The sequence below is a fragment of the Macrosteles quadrilineatus genome, unplaced genomic scaffold (genome assembly GCF_028750875.1).
Source record: "Macrosteles quadrilineatus isolate MER2022 unplaced genomic scaffold, UCM_ALF_1.0 Scaffold_2__2_contigs__length_208266976, whole genome shotgun sequence".
In the NCBI taxonomy this organism is placed as follows: domain Eukaryota; kingdom Metazoa; phylum Arthropoda; class Insecta; order Hemiptera; family Cicadellidae; genus Macrosteles; species Macrosteles quadrilineatus.
The window spans coordinates 43,447,743-43,464,598 of NW_026542595.1; the positions used below are offsets into that span (position 1 = coordinate 43,447,743).

The 16,856-nt window shown below is 33.9% G+C and overlaps 1 protein-coding gene across 3 annotated transcripts in view; it reads right to left on the reverse strand.

Annotated features, from left to right (window-relative positions):
• The window catches only part of LOC128985812 (EF-hand calcium-binding domain-containing protein 4A-like), a 75,867-nt gene that overhangs the window by 23,970 nt on the left and 35,041 nt on the right, over positions 1-16,856 (reverse strand). For all 3 annotated transcript variants that reach the window (XM_054405705.1, XM_054405703.1, XM_054405704.1), the window contains exons 4-5: positions 10,434-10,593; positions 9,803-9,868 (exon numbers count right to left, since the gene is read on the reverse strand). In XM_054405705.1, the coding sequence (XP_054261680.1) occupies positions 9,803-9,868; positions 10,434-10,593 (226 nt within the window). The remainder of the gene's footprint in view (positions 1-9,802; positions 9,869-10,433; positions 10,594-16,856) is intronic.

A 16,856-nucleotide genomic window follows, 5' to 3' on the forward strand; every position in this document is an offset into this window, starting at 1 on the left:
ACCTTTTCAGAATCCATATAGACCTAACAATAAAAGGTTTAAATTACCTGTATCCGTCAAGTGATCCTGGTTTGTAGTTGATTGACTACAGCCGTTTCATGTTGTGAAAACACATCTTCAGGTCAAACGTATATACATTGATTTAATCCATGGAATGGTCGTCAAGGTTTAAAGTTCACAAAAATAACACATACACGTACACGAAAACATTAAACATAAATTGGCCAACACAAAAATACGAAAAACGCGTGATAGGCATCGGACACGTACGGCGCCGCTAGAAGGTAGGTCATGACTGTCGTGTGCCGGAAGTGATAGCCCCCCACTATCAGCTGTTATCTATTGTGGTCTAAGATGCGTATGGCGGCATTGTAAACAATGTTCGACTCGAATGAGAGTTTTTCATTTAAGATGTTATCAGGTTGTTTTTTTGAAGCACGATAAATTTCAAATTCTTCTAATGTGTCCATGTATTTTCCTTTGTTACATAAATGGAGAACGTTGAGATTATTGTTTATATCTGTATAGTTGTGGTTGGAGTTAATCAAATGGTTGGAAAATGCCGACTTAGAGGAAACATCCTGGAACACCTGCCTAAAATTTCCTCTAAGTCGGCATTTTCCAACCATTTGATTAACTCCAACCACAACTATACAGATATAAACAATAATCTCAACGTTCTCCATTTATGTAACAAAGGAAAATACATAGACACATTAGAAGAATTTGAAATTTATCGTGCTTCAAAAAAACAACCTGATAACATCTTAAATGAAAAACTCTCATTCGAGTCGAACATTGTTTACAATGCCGCCATACGCATCTTAGACCACAATAGATAACAGCTGATAGTGGGGGGCTATCACTTCCGGCACACGACAGTCATGACCTACCTTCTAGCGGCGCCGTACGTGTCCGATGCCTATCACGCGTTTTTCGTATTTTTGTGTTGGCCAATTTATGTTTAATGTTTTCGAGTGAAAATTTAAAAACGTACGTTTTCAGGAAAAACACTTTGCAAATTTGTTTCCCCTTTTTTCAAAACTTTTATTATTTTTTTGATTTCATTGACAATTGAAGTTTCATAAAATGTCCATGGTAACGCAATATCTTTGGTAGTTTTTTTTTTAAAGAGCATCTTTAGTGGAAAAACACAAAATCCTGTCACGACCATAACAGACGTTTAAATGAATATTAAAAATAGTTAATATTATTTTTATAACTATGTTTTGCTATAAACTAATTTACTTTTATGACCATTATACATTAAAAAGGTCACTGAGCTTTTGATATATTTGGTCTTTCTAGAAAAAAATAAAAAACTCAAAAAAATTGAAAAAAAGCCAATAAAATCTTTTTAAGTTTGTATAACTCCGAAAAAACTTACCTGAGACCCGAAAAATCTTTATGTTTGCATAGAGGCGTGCTTCTTTTGTGTATAAAACATTGAAATATGACGATATTTTAATTTTTGAAATTTTTATGATAGAAATCATAAACGTGATGGTCAGGGACAAGCGGTACGGTCGTGAGTTTTCTAAAAAAATCTAAATCTTTCTAAACAATCCTTTAATTATACTGTTAGTTATAATAAAAATATGTGTTTCAATTGAACTAAACTGTTCAAATTACAATTATATTAAAGTTATTGTCACGACCAAACACACTATAATCCATAAGGCTGGATAGGTCGTGAAAAAACCCACGATGGTCGTGAAACTTTGGTCGTGAAATTACGTGTTATTTGGCTCTGTTCTGGCGGTAGCTCTGCACCTCATGTTCGAGGATACAAAGTGAACTTCTAGGTTAATCTAGCAACTGAAATATCTTATAAACAAAAATTAACACCATGTCTACTTCATCGAATGACTATGTACGGTCATGGACACACCAAAATTACAAAAAACACAACCTTACCTGTATTAATCTTGTAATTCCTTCTTTCAACTCGAAACGACCGGCACTACAATCCTGACGTACACCCCGAACTAGTCTCTAAAACCAACTGACTCCATCAACGCCAGGCTTGCCACTGTCGTGCTCCAAAGTTGAAAATTTTTCCCAAATGGTCGTGACGCCAAATCGAGGGACAGACTTATTATGTCATGGTAGTCAGTTTGCAATGACAATAAAATTATAATATGCTCCTTTTTTGTAAGTTTAATAACCATTGATGACATAAAAATATGGCTTTATACATTTCGGCATGAATAATTAGTCTAAAAACAGCGTGAAAGTTGGAAAATGTACCCTAGGGACACGTCATGGTCGTGAATTTCGAGACTTTAAAAATACGAAAAAAATACCTAGAACCTATTTAAAACCAAATAAATGTGTGTAACATGTTGCCCCCATCCCAAAAAATATTAAAACACATAATAATAAACTACAAATCCAGTAGCTACGAAGTAAAAGGCCAGGGACATGAAAACGTACGTTTTTAAATTTTCACTCTTTCGTGTACGTGTATGTGTTATTTTTGTGAACTTTAAACCTTGACGACCATTCCATGGATTAAATCAATGTATATACGTTTGACCTGAAGATGTATTTTACAACATGAAACGGCTGTAGTCAATCAACTACAAACCAGGATCACTTGACGGATACAGGTAATTTAAACCTTTTATTGTTAAAATCAGTGATCCAGAGGCTATACCATAAAAATGGCATATAGACCTGTCTGTGATGTAGTCATACTCAATATTTTATCTAATCAAAGTGTTAATTGCAATTAATTACAAGCCCAGGCTTTTAAAGCTATAGAGAGATAATTTCCTTCAAAATAGAGAGTTAATAAATAATATTTCAACATTGGAGTCGCTTAAGTTGTGTGATTTAGATAACTATCATTGACTAAATAATAGTAGGTATATTTGATGAACGTTATACCACACTCTTTTAGTAAAATTTTGAATAGACACGTATATTCCCAATAAATTGTATTTTCATCACACTGACCTGACTGAAATAAATGGTATCAGGAATCTGACACATACTTTCTATCTTATATCTGTTTTACGAGTTAGTGTCTGTTGTTTTCACCACTTTTGCCTATATTTTATCATATTATTCTAGACAGATCATCATAGGTTCATGAGATTATTGTCATACATGTTTTCAATCATTGGAAAAATCTTCGATTGTGTAATACAATACTGTACAAAATAATACAAGTGCAGAAGGGCACGGTGCCTATTTGAGCAGGGTCCATATATTTGGTTAGTTAATAGTAGTTTTCATGCGACTGGATAAAACTTTTTACAATATTTATGTAGAAATATGTGAATGATTTAGTAAGTCATTAACCTGGAAAACTGCAATATACTGCAGACTTCTCAGAAAGGTTACTTCGATGTATTCATTCAGCTTAGTGAAAACGTAATACTGTATAGATAATATGTATACAAATAAGAACTTGAACTCTTAGAGAGCCTTCGAATGTTATTAGACTAACGAAAAGGGTTTTGCATGTTTACTAGCACTACTCAGCAACAAAAACCATTTAATTTATCTCTAAGAAATATATTCTTAATGTGCACTGAGCAGCAGCTTAACAAAAATCTATGTAACTTACCCATATAGTTACAAAATGCTCAAACTCGCATTGTGACATTTATAATTCGGCTTATATTTCCACCTACCTTGACAAATTATTTGCAGTGGCCTATATTAAGGACCGTAGCCCACTGGGTTGGTAACATTATTGAAAATTACACAACATTTTGGCTGTAAAAATGGCACAATGAGTAAATACTATTTAAGCAGCTACTGTCATGAAAGAAAGGTCATATTCCTTTTAAACTAGATCACATCACCCTTTATAAGATACGTTGATTAAAAATACATGTCAAAATTTACGTAACAGCCAATTTACAGTATTTTTTGCTTTTTGGAAATGCCACATTGCTATTTCATTTGCATTATTTGTTGTCAATGAAGCTGCACGACCATATAAACGAGGAGGCCCCTAACAGTTCAAGAATAAAAGCTAACTTCACTTCATCTAACATTCCGTAGAGAGATTATATTGACAACTTTATGTAATTGATAAGGCTGAGACAACTAACTGTCCTCCCCCATGTCAAGGAATTCCAGCATTAACAGTAACCCCACAACAAATTTCTCAAAACTATGATAGAGGGTTATTCATTGGCACAGAAGTACGATATGAACTGAAGCGACGTGACAAATGAAAAATCAAACTTACACTGTAACGGAAATACCTCCTTTTCAAGTTAGGACGTGTCTTTCCAACTAACAGACATTTTTTTCAAATAAAATCATAGATTGATCTGCATTACACTGATGAAATCACGGAGGAAGTGTTTAACTACAAAAGATCCATCAATACGATTTTAATACTATTTAAAGGTTCTTCCAAAGGAAGAGATACCAGATAACATACTAATAATAACTCCGATGACATACGGTATGGGAAATATTTTATTCATTGAATGATCAACCATATTTGGTAACTAACGCAATTAATATCATTATTGTTTTTACACTTATTACTCTTTAAACAATGCTAAATGATAAAAATATGTATAATTTCACTCAATTTATCGCAGTTAGATGAATTAGAATAAGCCTTGAAAGTGACTGTCGCTTTCAACAGGTTTCACCTAGTAATAAAAATTTAAAAAAAGAAGATTTTTACACAAAAACTAAAAGAGATACGAAGTAAGTGTAAATTACAAAGTTGTTAAGGATTTAAAAAACCTATAAAATGATGTGCCTCTTGACATGTTGCTATTTACAAATTTTAACTATGGGAATTTAAAAATTTTCTAAAATAAATTTTTTTTTAATTTTTATTATTTAAAAACACTGTTACTTGTAGCATATCACAGTAGCCTAAAGCTAATTTCATATCAAGTAAGAAAATTCAACCGGAGAAAGGCTTAGTGCATTGGTATAGGAAACACGGAGTTTAAAAACATATTGATTTTTCCAAATAAACTGCCGCCATTTCGAAATGGAAAAATTTAATTCATTTCTGTTTTTGCCAAAATGTTTGTCTATTAAATACCTTTTCTGTTGTCAGAAATTAAAAGTGAGAAAAATAAAATAGGTGAATTGTATAAACAGCCAATAAATATTAAAACATAAAAACCTTTATCAAAGTATTATAAACAATAAAAGGGATGACTTTTTTAAATGTATGACAACAGCTAATTTGCAACCAAAAGGTGAGTGAGCGTAGCGAACGAACATCAACCTGGAGGCAAGTAAGCGTAGCAAACGAGCTAACCTGAAAACAAGTGAGCGCAGCGAACGATTTCCAACCTGAAGGTGAGTGAGCGTAGCGAACGAACTTCAACCAGGACGTGATTGAGCCATGCGAATACTATGAAGTTAAGCGGGGCAAAGCCCGCGGGTACAGCTAGTGTTGATTATATCGATCTGTTATGTACATCTTGAGTATTTCCATAATCTTTGAGTCGAATCTTTTACAGTCAGCAGAAATTATGACTGTTATACGTTTTAAAATAACGCCTGTAATACTTAGTAATTGCTCGAATTTGAGCAAGAGGGACACTACAGTCGGGGCCATGAAATCAGGCGGGTGGGTATAAATGCGCTGTTGCCACTCATGGCACCCGCGATGTGACGGAAGGTCGAGAATCGCTTACCGCTGCGCACGAACTGGCAACACTGAGCGTCCAGCGTTGCCTAGTCCATGCGTCGAGACCCTACGCGCGAGAATAAAAACGTTTAATATAAACTCATCACAGATCTCCATTACATTATACTCTTTAGACACCTTGTGTTTTAGTCTTGCAATTAACTGTTAGTAATAACGCTGCTTTGAATGAGAATTTTAAGCGCAAGATAACAAAGCTAACAAGGGTCTAGAAATCTACAAGAAAATTATGAATATGAATGTTAAAATAATTATGAAAGTATACAAAAGTGTTGGTAAATAACCCCACTATATACCATAAAATTTTGAAGCTCGTAAGTGTAATAGATTTGTTGTAATAATTTTACAAGTTTGAGATTTACTCTAACAATGAGAAGATAAATATTTTTCACTATTTTTTTTTAATAAATTATAAATAGTCCCGCCGCAGCAGACCTGCATACTAAGTGAATTTCCTTCTACTTGGCTTGAATTTCACAAAATTATTCCCTAAGATAGTTATATTTATTTGATATTTAAAAATGTATATTATAACATTCATATTTATTATTTTCGAGTAGATTTTGTAAACTCTTGTTAACTTGTTCCAAATACTGTATTCCGTTGCAAGCACCGTTGTGACTATCAATTGTTTGTATGAACGAACAATATTGTGTCTTTACGACATTTACATTGACAGTGTTTAATAATAAGTTTATGTTAACGTTTTGTGTTCGCATGACGGGCTGGGTTCGTGGGTTTCGCGCCACAAAAGGCTTTTAAAGGCTCGCTTTCTCCCTGGCGAGGAAAAATATTACAACTGAATCTCAGTTTCTTTGTTCACCCCTGAACCGGTTCCTGTGATTGACACCTGCCACCCCTCACCCCCCCACCACTCAAGGCACTCATCAGAACTTCAGTAAGGGTGGAGCTTTCAATGTGAAAGGTGGGTTATTGAAATATTGTTGTATTGTGAGTTATTGCGAGTTATTGTGAGTTTTATATTGAACATGGAAAGTGACAGTGATCCAGATCAACCTGGGTGTTCTACCACATGGACTGAACTTGTACCTGTAGAGTTAGTGAGTACCAAAACACCAAGTTTACCTATTCAACCTGGGCCTTCTACTTCATTAACTATATGTGAAAGATTACCGGAACAACATCACAAAACACCAATAAAACGAAGATTGCAGCGACTATACAAAAAGGACCTGGGCAGTCAGACAAAATCAATGGTAGTCAATGTTCTAAATTATGTCCGTAAATTGGAGGATCCGAAATTCCGCGAAACAGTCGATTTCAAGAAAAGTCAAGAGTTGACGTCAAAAATGTGTGATATTAGCCTACGATCCGTTCAAAGATGTAATCAAGAAGCGAAATTATCTCCGCCTGACAAATTAATTTTCAAATCTCCCAGGAAAAAATACAAGAGGGGAAAACCTGCAAGTATGTTAAATGACTTCGACGCTGATGTTGCTCGCCGAACAGTGCTGGAATTTTTCGACCACGGACAATTTCCCACAGCCGATAAAGTTCGAGTAAAACTACAAGAAAAAATTGAATACAAAGGAAGTGTTCGTTCAACACGAAGGCTACTCCGTAATTTAGGCTTTAAGTACAAGAAAAGCAACGATGGAAGGAAGTTTTTATTGGAGAGACAGGACATTGCGGTTGCTCGAGCAAGATTTTTAAGATCGATGCATGCACTAAAGCAAGAGGAGAGCTCTCTACAGAGAGTCTATCTGGATGAAACATGGGTTAACCAGTCTCACTCTAAAAAGTATATTTGGCACCATTCAGATAAAGGAGGTGGTTTAAAAGTACCTACGGGAAAAGGTGGCAGGTTGATCATTTGTCATGCTGGTGGCGCAAATGGTTTTATACCCGAGTGCAAATGGGTATTTCGATCCAAAAAAAATGATACAGACTACCACTCAGAAATGAATAGTAAGTCCTTCCACATATGGTTCACGGAACACTTATTGCCAAGCTTAGAAGAGCCGTCAGTTATCATAATGGATAACGCACCTTACCACTCGACTTTGCTGGAAAAGATCCCAAACATGTCATGGAAGAAAAGTGAAATACAGGACTGGTTGAAGATCAAAAATATCCCATTTTCCCCCTGTGAATTAAAAGCAGAACTACTGTTGAAAGTAACTCCATTCAAGAAAGAAAAGCGGTAAGAGCTCGACGAGATTGCTTTACAGTCCGGCCATCAAGTTTTATGACTACCAGCTTATCACTGCCAATACAATCCGATCGAGTTGATTTGGGCTCAAGTCAAACGGGAGGTTGCTGAAAAGAACACAACATTCAAAATCAGTGATGTTTAGAAACTTACCTCCGACGCCATCGACAAGGTAACAGCAAGTGACTGGGAGAAGTGTGTTCGGCATGCCGAGAAACTCCAAGAGGAAGACTGGACCAAGGAAATAGTAAGGGATGACACCATGGAGCCATTTATCATAAACTTAAACGACGAAACTACAGACAGTGAGAGAAGCAGCAGTGACCCTGATGATATAGGAAGTGATTGAAAATAAGAAATAAAGTTAGGCAATAAATATTAATTTTAACAAGCAATAAATATTAATTTTAACATTCTTGGTGTTAATATTATTCCACCCAATTTTAAGGTATATAAGGTAGTATGATTTTGGAATATGATGCAGGTTGGACCACACATAATAACAATTATTACAACAAAAAAGTTTTTTTTACAACTGTGTTATACAATAAACAAAAAATTGTTTTAAATCAGCCAGTCCACAACCATTACAACACGCAGGTTAGGTAGTAAATCTATGTTTTAGCAAAAACTTACTAATTAAGATTTTAATAAAATAAATGAATCTTACAAAGTAGTTTAATGAGATCAGTGTGCACTTTAAAGCATTCGCCGCCGTATGTGGCGGGCGTCTGCCGGTGCCGATATGGCAACGTCGCAAAATCACTCACCCGCCTGATTTCATGTCCCCGACTATAGTTTATATTTATATACCAATTCCGTACGAAGGACGGGTACTCTGCTAGTACTAGGGGGCCTGGGGGCGGAGCCCCCAGCGAGCCAAAGGCGAGTATATATGTAAAATCATATCAATATAGTGTGGTATTTCCTTTTTTTTCTTCACAAGTTGGATTTAGTTGGTTATGGTGTTAATTTCCATTATTCCAAACGCCTTGAATTTTTCTCAAAAATAAAATTATTTGTTTGTAATATTTAACATATGTATTGTAACATGTCTTCTTGTGTGTAGTTAGCTATACATATTGTTTTCATTCCCTGACGATGCTATAATTTTAGCTATTTTATGACATTGCCAATAAATTGTAAAAATTCAAAAGACAGTAAACACATTTAATTTCTTTTCATTTCAACAATGTACTCTGGGATCACAATCATAATATGCACATATATTGTATAATTGACATTGTTATTTTTATTTGATGATTTGTCATATCAGAGGAGAAGGAGTGCAAATATCTCCCGGGCCCATAGAGTATCACATGCAAATAACCAATGTTGTGTGCTAGGGAAACAATTAATTACTAAAATAAAATTATGGTAACACTTTTGAATTTTTACTGAAAGGTATGACAATGGTGTGCGTAAGCATTATTTCCAATAATAGTGCATTAAAGAAGCCTCTCCTTTGTGACCATAGAATATCTTCATCCAGGTCTGATTTAGTTAATGTACATGATGTGCCGCAAGCGATTTGAAGGATGGTTGGGGACGCCAGCAATTAAGATAACAGATTGTAAATTGTGCGCCAATGGAATCCACCCAACTATTGGTGATCACTCATACCTCATCACTATCACTGCCTACATGTTGCTACTTTATCTTTCCTTTGTTTTTCTTTTACTTTGTCATTTACTAATGTTTGTATAGTTACAAAAATCCTGTCCTGTTCCCGTTATGAAAATCAAGAATAAAATTAAAACCCTGGCCCACCTCAAAGTAATCCCTGGTATTTATTTATGTCTGATACCAAGGTTTATCATAATTGACATTGTTATTTTTATTTGATGATTTGTCATATCAGAGGAGAGTGAGTGCAATTATCTCACTCTTAATTTCACTCTCTTAATTTAAGAACTTAAATTAATACTTTTAAATACTTTTCAATGGACAAGTTCTACTATCGTGAGGGTTATTCCTACCTGGTTTTGTAGTTGTTCTCGTTCTTCACATACTTGATTTTCCAGTTCCTCATAAATTCGTCTTATCTGAAATAATTTATAAACTTTGAATACGGAAATTGATACACAAAAGTATTAATTCGGCATGTCATGTATTACATTTATTGAAAAAAATGGAATATGGTAAGCAGTTAAATAGCACTGTCACAAATTTAATAATTTTCATGATCTGGGTACGGTACTTTTTATACCGTGGCTAATATCTCTGTTAAGGTTATATCGTTTACACTACTTAAAGGCACGAGCTGCTACACCCGGGTGCTTTGCAAACGGAAAGAGGACGCTGAAAAGAAAAATGTGAAGTTCCTTGACCGCGAGAGACGAAGGTGATGACTTAAAGATCGAAGAAGGTATTGATTATTTTGCCACAAAAGCGGAAAAACTACGATTGGTAAAAGATGTCGCTGTTTCTGTGAGTGCTGGAGACGAAGATATCTTCAAGACCGAAAAAGATATTCATTATTTTACCGCAATCACTGAAAAAGATCATTCCTGTAACACTGTAAAAGTTCAATGCCCATTTGAACTGCTCACAGCAGGTATCTGAACCCATCATACTAGTAGATATTGCAGATCAATAGGTGTTACAGACCTCCTGTTGGTGACGGCGGTCGCGGGCTTTGAGTGTGTCCTCTAGCTGAGATATCTGTCGCAGCAGCTGGTTGAGGTCTGAGAACAGTGCTGCCAACAGCTGGTGCCATGTGTCCTCTCGTCCTACCAGACTACGCACCTCGCACATCAGCTCTCCACTCCTGCCAACCATACAAACATAAATAAACATTCTATTCCCGTGTTAAAGCATAGATAAAACCATTGACTATATGCTATATATACAGGTACTATAGGTATACTAGGTGAAACCCGTCGAAATCGACGGTTACTTTCAAGGCTTATGTTAATTCATCTAACTGCGATAAATTGGATGAAATATACATATTTTGAGCATTCAGCATTTTTAAAAAGGTAATAAGTAAAAAAAATTGCGTTAGTTGCCAAATTTGGTTAATCATTCAATGAATAAAATATTCCCCATACCGTACATCATCGGAGTTATTATTAGTATGTTATATGATATCTCTTCCTTTGGAAGAACCTTTAAATAGTATTAAAATCGTATTGGTGGATCTTTTGTAGTTAAACACTTCCGTGATTTCATCAGTGTAATATGATTTTATTTGAAAAGAAAATTTTTTTGGGAAGACATATTCTAATTTCAAAGGGAGGTATATCCGTTACAGATTAAGTTTGATTTTTCCTTCGTCACGTCACGTCAGTTCATATCGTACTTCTGTACAATGAATGAACCCTCTAGCATAGTTTTGAGAAATTGATTGTGGGGTTAATGTTAAAGCTGGAATTCCTTGACATGGGGGATATCAGTTTGTTGTCTCAGCCTTATCAATAACATAAAGTTTTCAATATAATCTCTCTACAGACTGTTAGGTGTAGTGGAATGAAGTGAAGTTGGATTTTATTCTTTAACCGTTAGGGGCCTCCTAGTTCATACGGCCTTGCGGCTTCATTGGCAACAAATAATGCAAATGGAATAGCAATGGGACATTTCCAAAAAGCAAAAATACTGTAAATTGGCTGTCATGTATATATTGACGTTTACTTATTGTTAATCAACGTCTTGTAAAGGATAATGTGATCTAGTTGAAAAGGAATATGACGTTTCTGTCATGACAGTAGCTGCTTAAATAGTATTTTCTCTTTGTAACATATTTTACAGCCAAAATATCGTGTTATTTTAAATAATGTTATCTAGGTTACATACCTTATACAGTCAAAACAGTTCTGATACAGTCACTAAAGGACGATGCGCATTTCAGAGCTTTTAAGCTCTATCTTCAGGTCCGTGGATACATTTGTCAATTCATCTTGCAGATTCGTCAAAATATTTAAACATTAAAAACACATAACACAAACACATAATTCATTACGTTTATACAGGTACTGTACATGTGCCGTATAAGGTATGTAACCTAGATAATACTTTGAATAACAGTTCAGGAGGCAAAATAATGAATAAATAATGTTACCAACCCAGTGTGCCAAAGTCCGTAATATAGGGAGGTGCAAATAATTTGTTAAGATGGGTACCATTTTAGGCAAGGTTTCTATGTTTGGATTTTATTAGACACGATAAGAGCAGATTTTTCTACATAAATATTTGATATGTGTAGAATAATATCATAAAATGTAGGCGAAAGTGGTGAAAAAGGCAGACACCAACCCACGATAGATACAATATAAGATAGTTCAATCAGAAATAATTAAAGAATTGCTGTCATAAAAGAATTTTCAACTGATTTACGTTATATTGCAAAACATGACATGGTATAAAAGAAAATCAATTTTTAAATCAGAAAATAACATTGCAGATATTTCTTTTGGACAATTCAGTAACTCCCAATAAATGTGTATTGTTTAAAATACAAATTTAAAAATTAACAGCTGTTTCATTAAAAAGTATTATCCACATGGCCAAAATGTAAACAAATCTGTGGAGGGATCTTTAAAGGCTTCTGGGGCAGAGCCCTAAGAGAATTTACTTTGTTTTTCTATTGATAACTCATCTAAAGATCAAGACCTTTCTTTGGAGACCTCTACCAAGTTTCTACCCCCAGTCGTTCTCTCAAATTAGTGGACACAAATTTTCCAATTAAATATTTAGATTCCCCCATGTTAATCTTATGGGAGAAACTCCATCTTTGATGGCCTGTGGGGCAAAGCCCGAGGATTTGTATTACTGGAATTGGTGAAAGGGGGCGTCTACACAACAAATACTTTATTTTGACACGTCGTTTGTAAAAATCCGTCCATTATTAACGGAGGAGTAGTGTTTCGTAGAAATCGCCTTCACGTATTATATATAAGGATAGTATACATATATATACTATATAGGTACCTATATAGGTAGTAGTCAATGATAAAACTTACACTCTTGGTAGATTTCTGATCCTTTGGATCAGCTGAGGAGAATTTTATCGTTAGTTCCACTATAGAGGTCGTGTTTAGTTTACAATTTGTTTCTTGTTATTTCAGTCATTTAAATCCTCGTTTAACCAAAAAAAGCTATGTAATCATAAATAATAACTCGTTTTATAGTTATATAAGCAAACAGTTAAGCAAAACTCATTAAATTAATCTTATACAGGGTGGAACGAAGTTAGTGTTAAAAAATTTTATTTGTTAAACTACTAAGTATAGGTGACAAAATGGCACCAATTTAAGTTTCCATACCCTCACAGGTAGGGAATAACAGACAATTTAAGATTTTTTCAAAATATTTGTACTTACTTACATAAAATGGCCATAAGTGCATTAAACATTGTTTTTATTCCAAATTCATTGTCATTTTCAGAATCCTCGTTAAATTTCCAATAGTAATAGTACAGATTCATTGAGATTATTCATCTGCATAAGCTCTTATTTGGCCATGGAAGTTTGAACTTGTGATTTTTTATAAAAAAGTAATAATTTTTTCAAAGTTTTTCTATACTACACTGGACTGTAGAGAGTGTCAAATATTACTAAAAACTTCTGCAGTTAATAACCTTTAAAATGATGTATAAACATCTACCGTTCCTTTGATTTGTCGTTCTCAAATTTAAGAGTTTCTCATCAAAAACACGGAACGGCTAATGTTTAATTTCCTTTAAAAAAAACATGTATCGGCTTTTATGATATGGCAGCAGCTGCTTTAAAAATCATGTTTAAATGGGTATTATTGCAATTTTCAGAATCCTTGTAAAATTCCTAATAAGAATATTGAGGAATTGTTAGGATTAACACTTTATGAACCTATGTTTTGTGATGAATTTTCATTTTGGGGGTTTTCTTCTTGTTTATTGGAATAAATTAAATATCGTTTACGGTGTTAGTTCTATGGCACATTCAACCGATGTGCGAGATTGGTTTAAAGCAAAATACACAACTTGAATGATAAGAATGATGATGATAAGTCATATGGTGGGGTTTGCTGGCATGCCAGGTCGCCAGACCTAAGTCCATTGGACTTGCTTTGTGTGTTGTAAAGTACTTGGTCTACTCATCTTTAGTGGAAGATAATCAGAAAATTAACTACTGGATAATGAATACAGATGTGCTAGTCAGAGGAACGTTGTATTTTAATGTTACTGTTGGTGCCACGTGCAAAAAACGCTTGGCTGTGTATCTGGGAAAATGGAGGAGATTTTGAAAAAAAAAAACTCAAGTAGTTGGCATCAAATAGAAGGCAACTATTAAAACGTCAAGGAAGTAAGGAACAGTTATTTAAGTTTCGAATATTGTGTGTTTTAGAATTAACTTTCAGTTTTTGTATAAATAACTAAAACTAAGTATTTTTGAGGTGTTAACAATTATTTTGGTTAAGAAATATATCTCTTGACTGAGTTATTTCCATTAACATGTGTCTAAGCACTACAATCAATTAATTGGTATACTATACTTAGGTTAGTTTTCGGTTTTCGGTGAACATATTGACAACATTGTAAAGTGTAGTATCTACATAATTTTATAGACTACTCCATTGGAAGTATTTGCTTATGCTTAGAAAAAAATCTTAAGTTAAATGTACCATGTGTAACTTAAAACAATATTCAATGTATTCAAAAAATAAAAATAAAACTAATTTAACATGTTTTCACAAAACATACGTTTATATGGATGTTAATCCTAATAGATCCTTAATATTCTTACAATAAATCTCACGAGGATTCTAAAAATTACAATAGACCCTATTCAAATATAACTGTTATTGCAGCTATTGCCATATTATTTAAGCAAATTACATGTTTTTTTTAAAAGGAAATTAAACATTAGCCGTTCCGTGTTTTTCATGAGAAACTCTTAAATTTGAGAACGACAAATCAAAGGAACGGTAGATGTTTATAGATCATTTTAAAGGTTATTAACAGCAAAAGTTTTTAGTAATATTTGACACTCTCTACAGTCCAGTGGAAAAACTATTACTTTTTTATAAAAAATCACAAGTTCAAACTTCCATGGCCAAATAAGGGCTTATACAGATGAATAATCTCAATGAATCTGTACTATTACTATTGGAAATTTAACGAGGGTTCTGAAAATGACAATGAATTTGGAATAAAAACAACGTTTAATGCACTTATGGCCATTTTATGTAAGTAAGTACAAATATTTTGAAAAAATCTTAAATTGTCTGTTATTACTGCCTGTGAGGGTATGGAAACTTAAATTGGTGCCATTTTGTCACCAATACTTAGTAGTTTAACACATAAAATTTTTTAACACTAACTTCGTTCCACCCTGTATAATACGAGTAGAAACCAAATGTTGTCAACCCTAGCTATCAGTGTCACCACAACAACTAGACTAAAAAAACGAGCTTCAAAATTTACAGGATTATTAAAAGGTTTTCTCACTGACAACACAGATTTTAGCTATACAGCATTTTATAGACTTTAAATACATTGTTAACACAGATCACAATGGATTACATTTTAGGAGAACAATAGTTGACATATGAGTGTTTTTTCTTTTATTGCCGTCTTCCAGTTGTGTAGTTTTTTACTTTTTTGTACATCTCCAAAGACAACTAAACTTACAACTCAAATGTCAAACGCTGTAAATACAAAACTACTTTTCACAGGGATGAGAAGTCTGATTGTGTTTGTTAGTCTATCAGAACTGTTAGTTAAAGTAAAGAAATGAAAATGAATATGGTTGAATTGAGCCACTGATGTATATTACTGAAATGTGTAAAATTAAGTGATATGTTGACTTACTGTAAGCTATAGCGTCTTTCATGTCACATCAATATTACTGTATCTTGGTAACAAATAAACTGTATCAGCAAACTAAAAACTGACACATACTTTCTCCCATAAGCCTGTAAACAACCTTTATCATGCGTAAGCGGTGGGAGTAACTATGTAATAGGGATAAATTACAAAAGCTGCAATAACTTTTGAAACGTAATTGTTACAGCAATGGGAGGTTGCACTATTTTTGTTTATAATTATAAGGACAATAACAAAACATTAATTTTAATCAAAACCGACTTTTTTCCTAAAATCCTATATTTTGATATTTTACTTACATGGGGAATAACATAAGTTACAATAACTTTTGAACCGTACTTTTTACGGAGATGGAATCTGTACCACTTTGTTAAAAATTTTAAGGACCATAACATACCACTTTAATCAAAACAGGCTTTTTTTTCTAAAATCCAATATTTTTACCTTTTATGGGAAAAATACCATAAGTTACAATAACTTTGAAACCGTAATTTTGACAGAAATGGAATTTGTACAATTTTTTCAGAATTTAAAGGACTAAATTTACTAAATTTGTATCAAAATCGTTTAGGCCGTTTTTGAGAAAATCTAATTTTTCCGTTATTTTATGGGTTTTAAGGAAAATTAACCATTAAAAATAAAAATTTTGAAAAAATGAATAAACGCCTGGAGATATATAATGGATTAGTACCTACGTACATCCACTCAAAACTCAAACTTTGAAAATTTTGCCGAAAACAATACTTTCTCCCTATACTATCTCAACAGATAGTAAACCCAGACAGCACACTTTATCCCAGGGACATCCCATAGTAGTCCCATATGTCCTGAGAATGTCTCGGGATATGTGCGCTATCCTCAGGATATCCCGCAAAATCCCGGGACGAGTACGAAATCCACAGGATATCCTACAATATACCGTAATGTCCCGGGATATGTAAGTTAACCTCAGGATATCCTGTAAAGTCCCGGGATATGTACGAATGCCATAGGATATCCCAGAATGTCCCATGACATCCTGGGACATGTACAAAATCCACTGGATATCCTGTAATGTCCCGGTAACAAACTGAAGAAAAAAATACTACCACTGATGAAATGTACAGTATATCTAAATTTAAATGTTCAACAAGGCCAATATATAATAATTTGTTTTTTTCACTAGTGCTTTCAGAAACTTGGTTTCCATCTTCAGGCTGTGTTTACACTAGTACAAAAAGTAAATATTT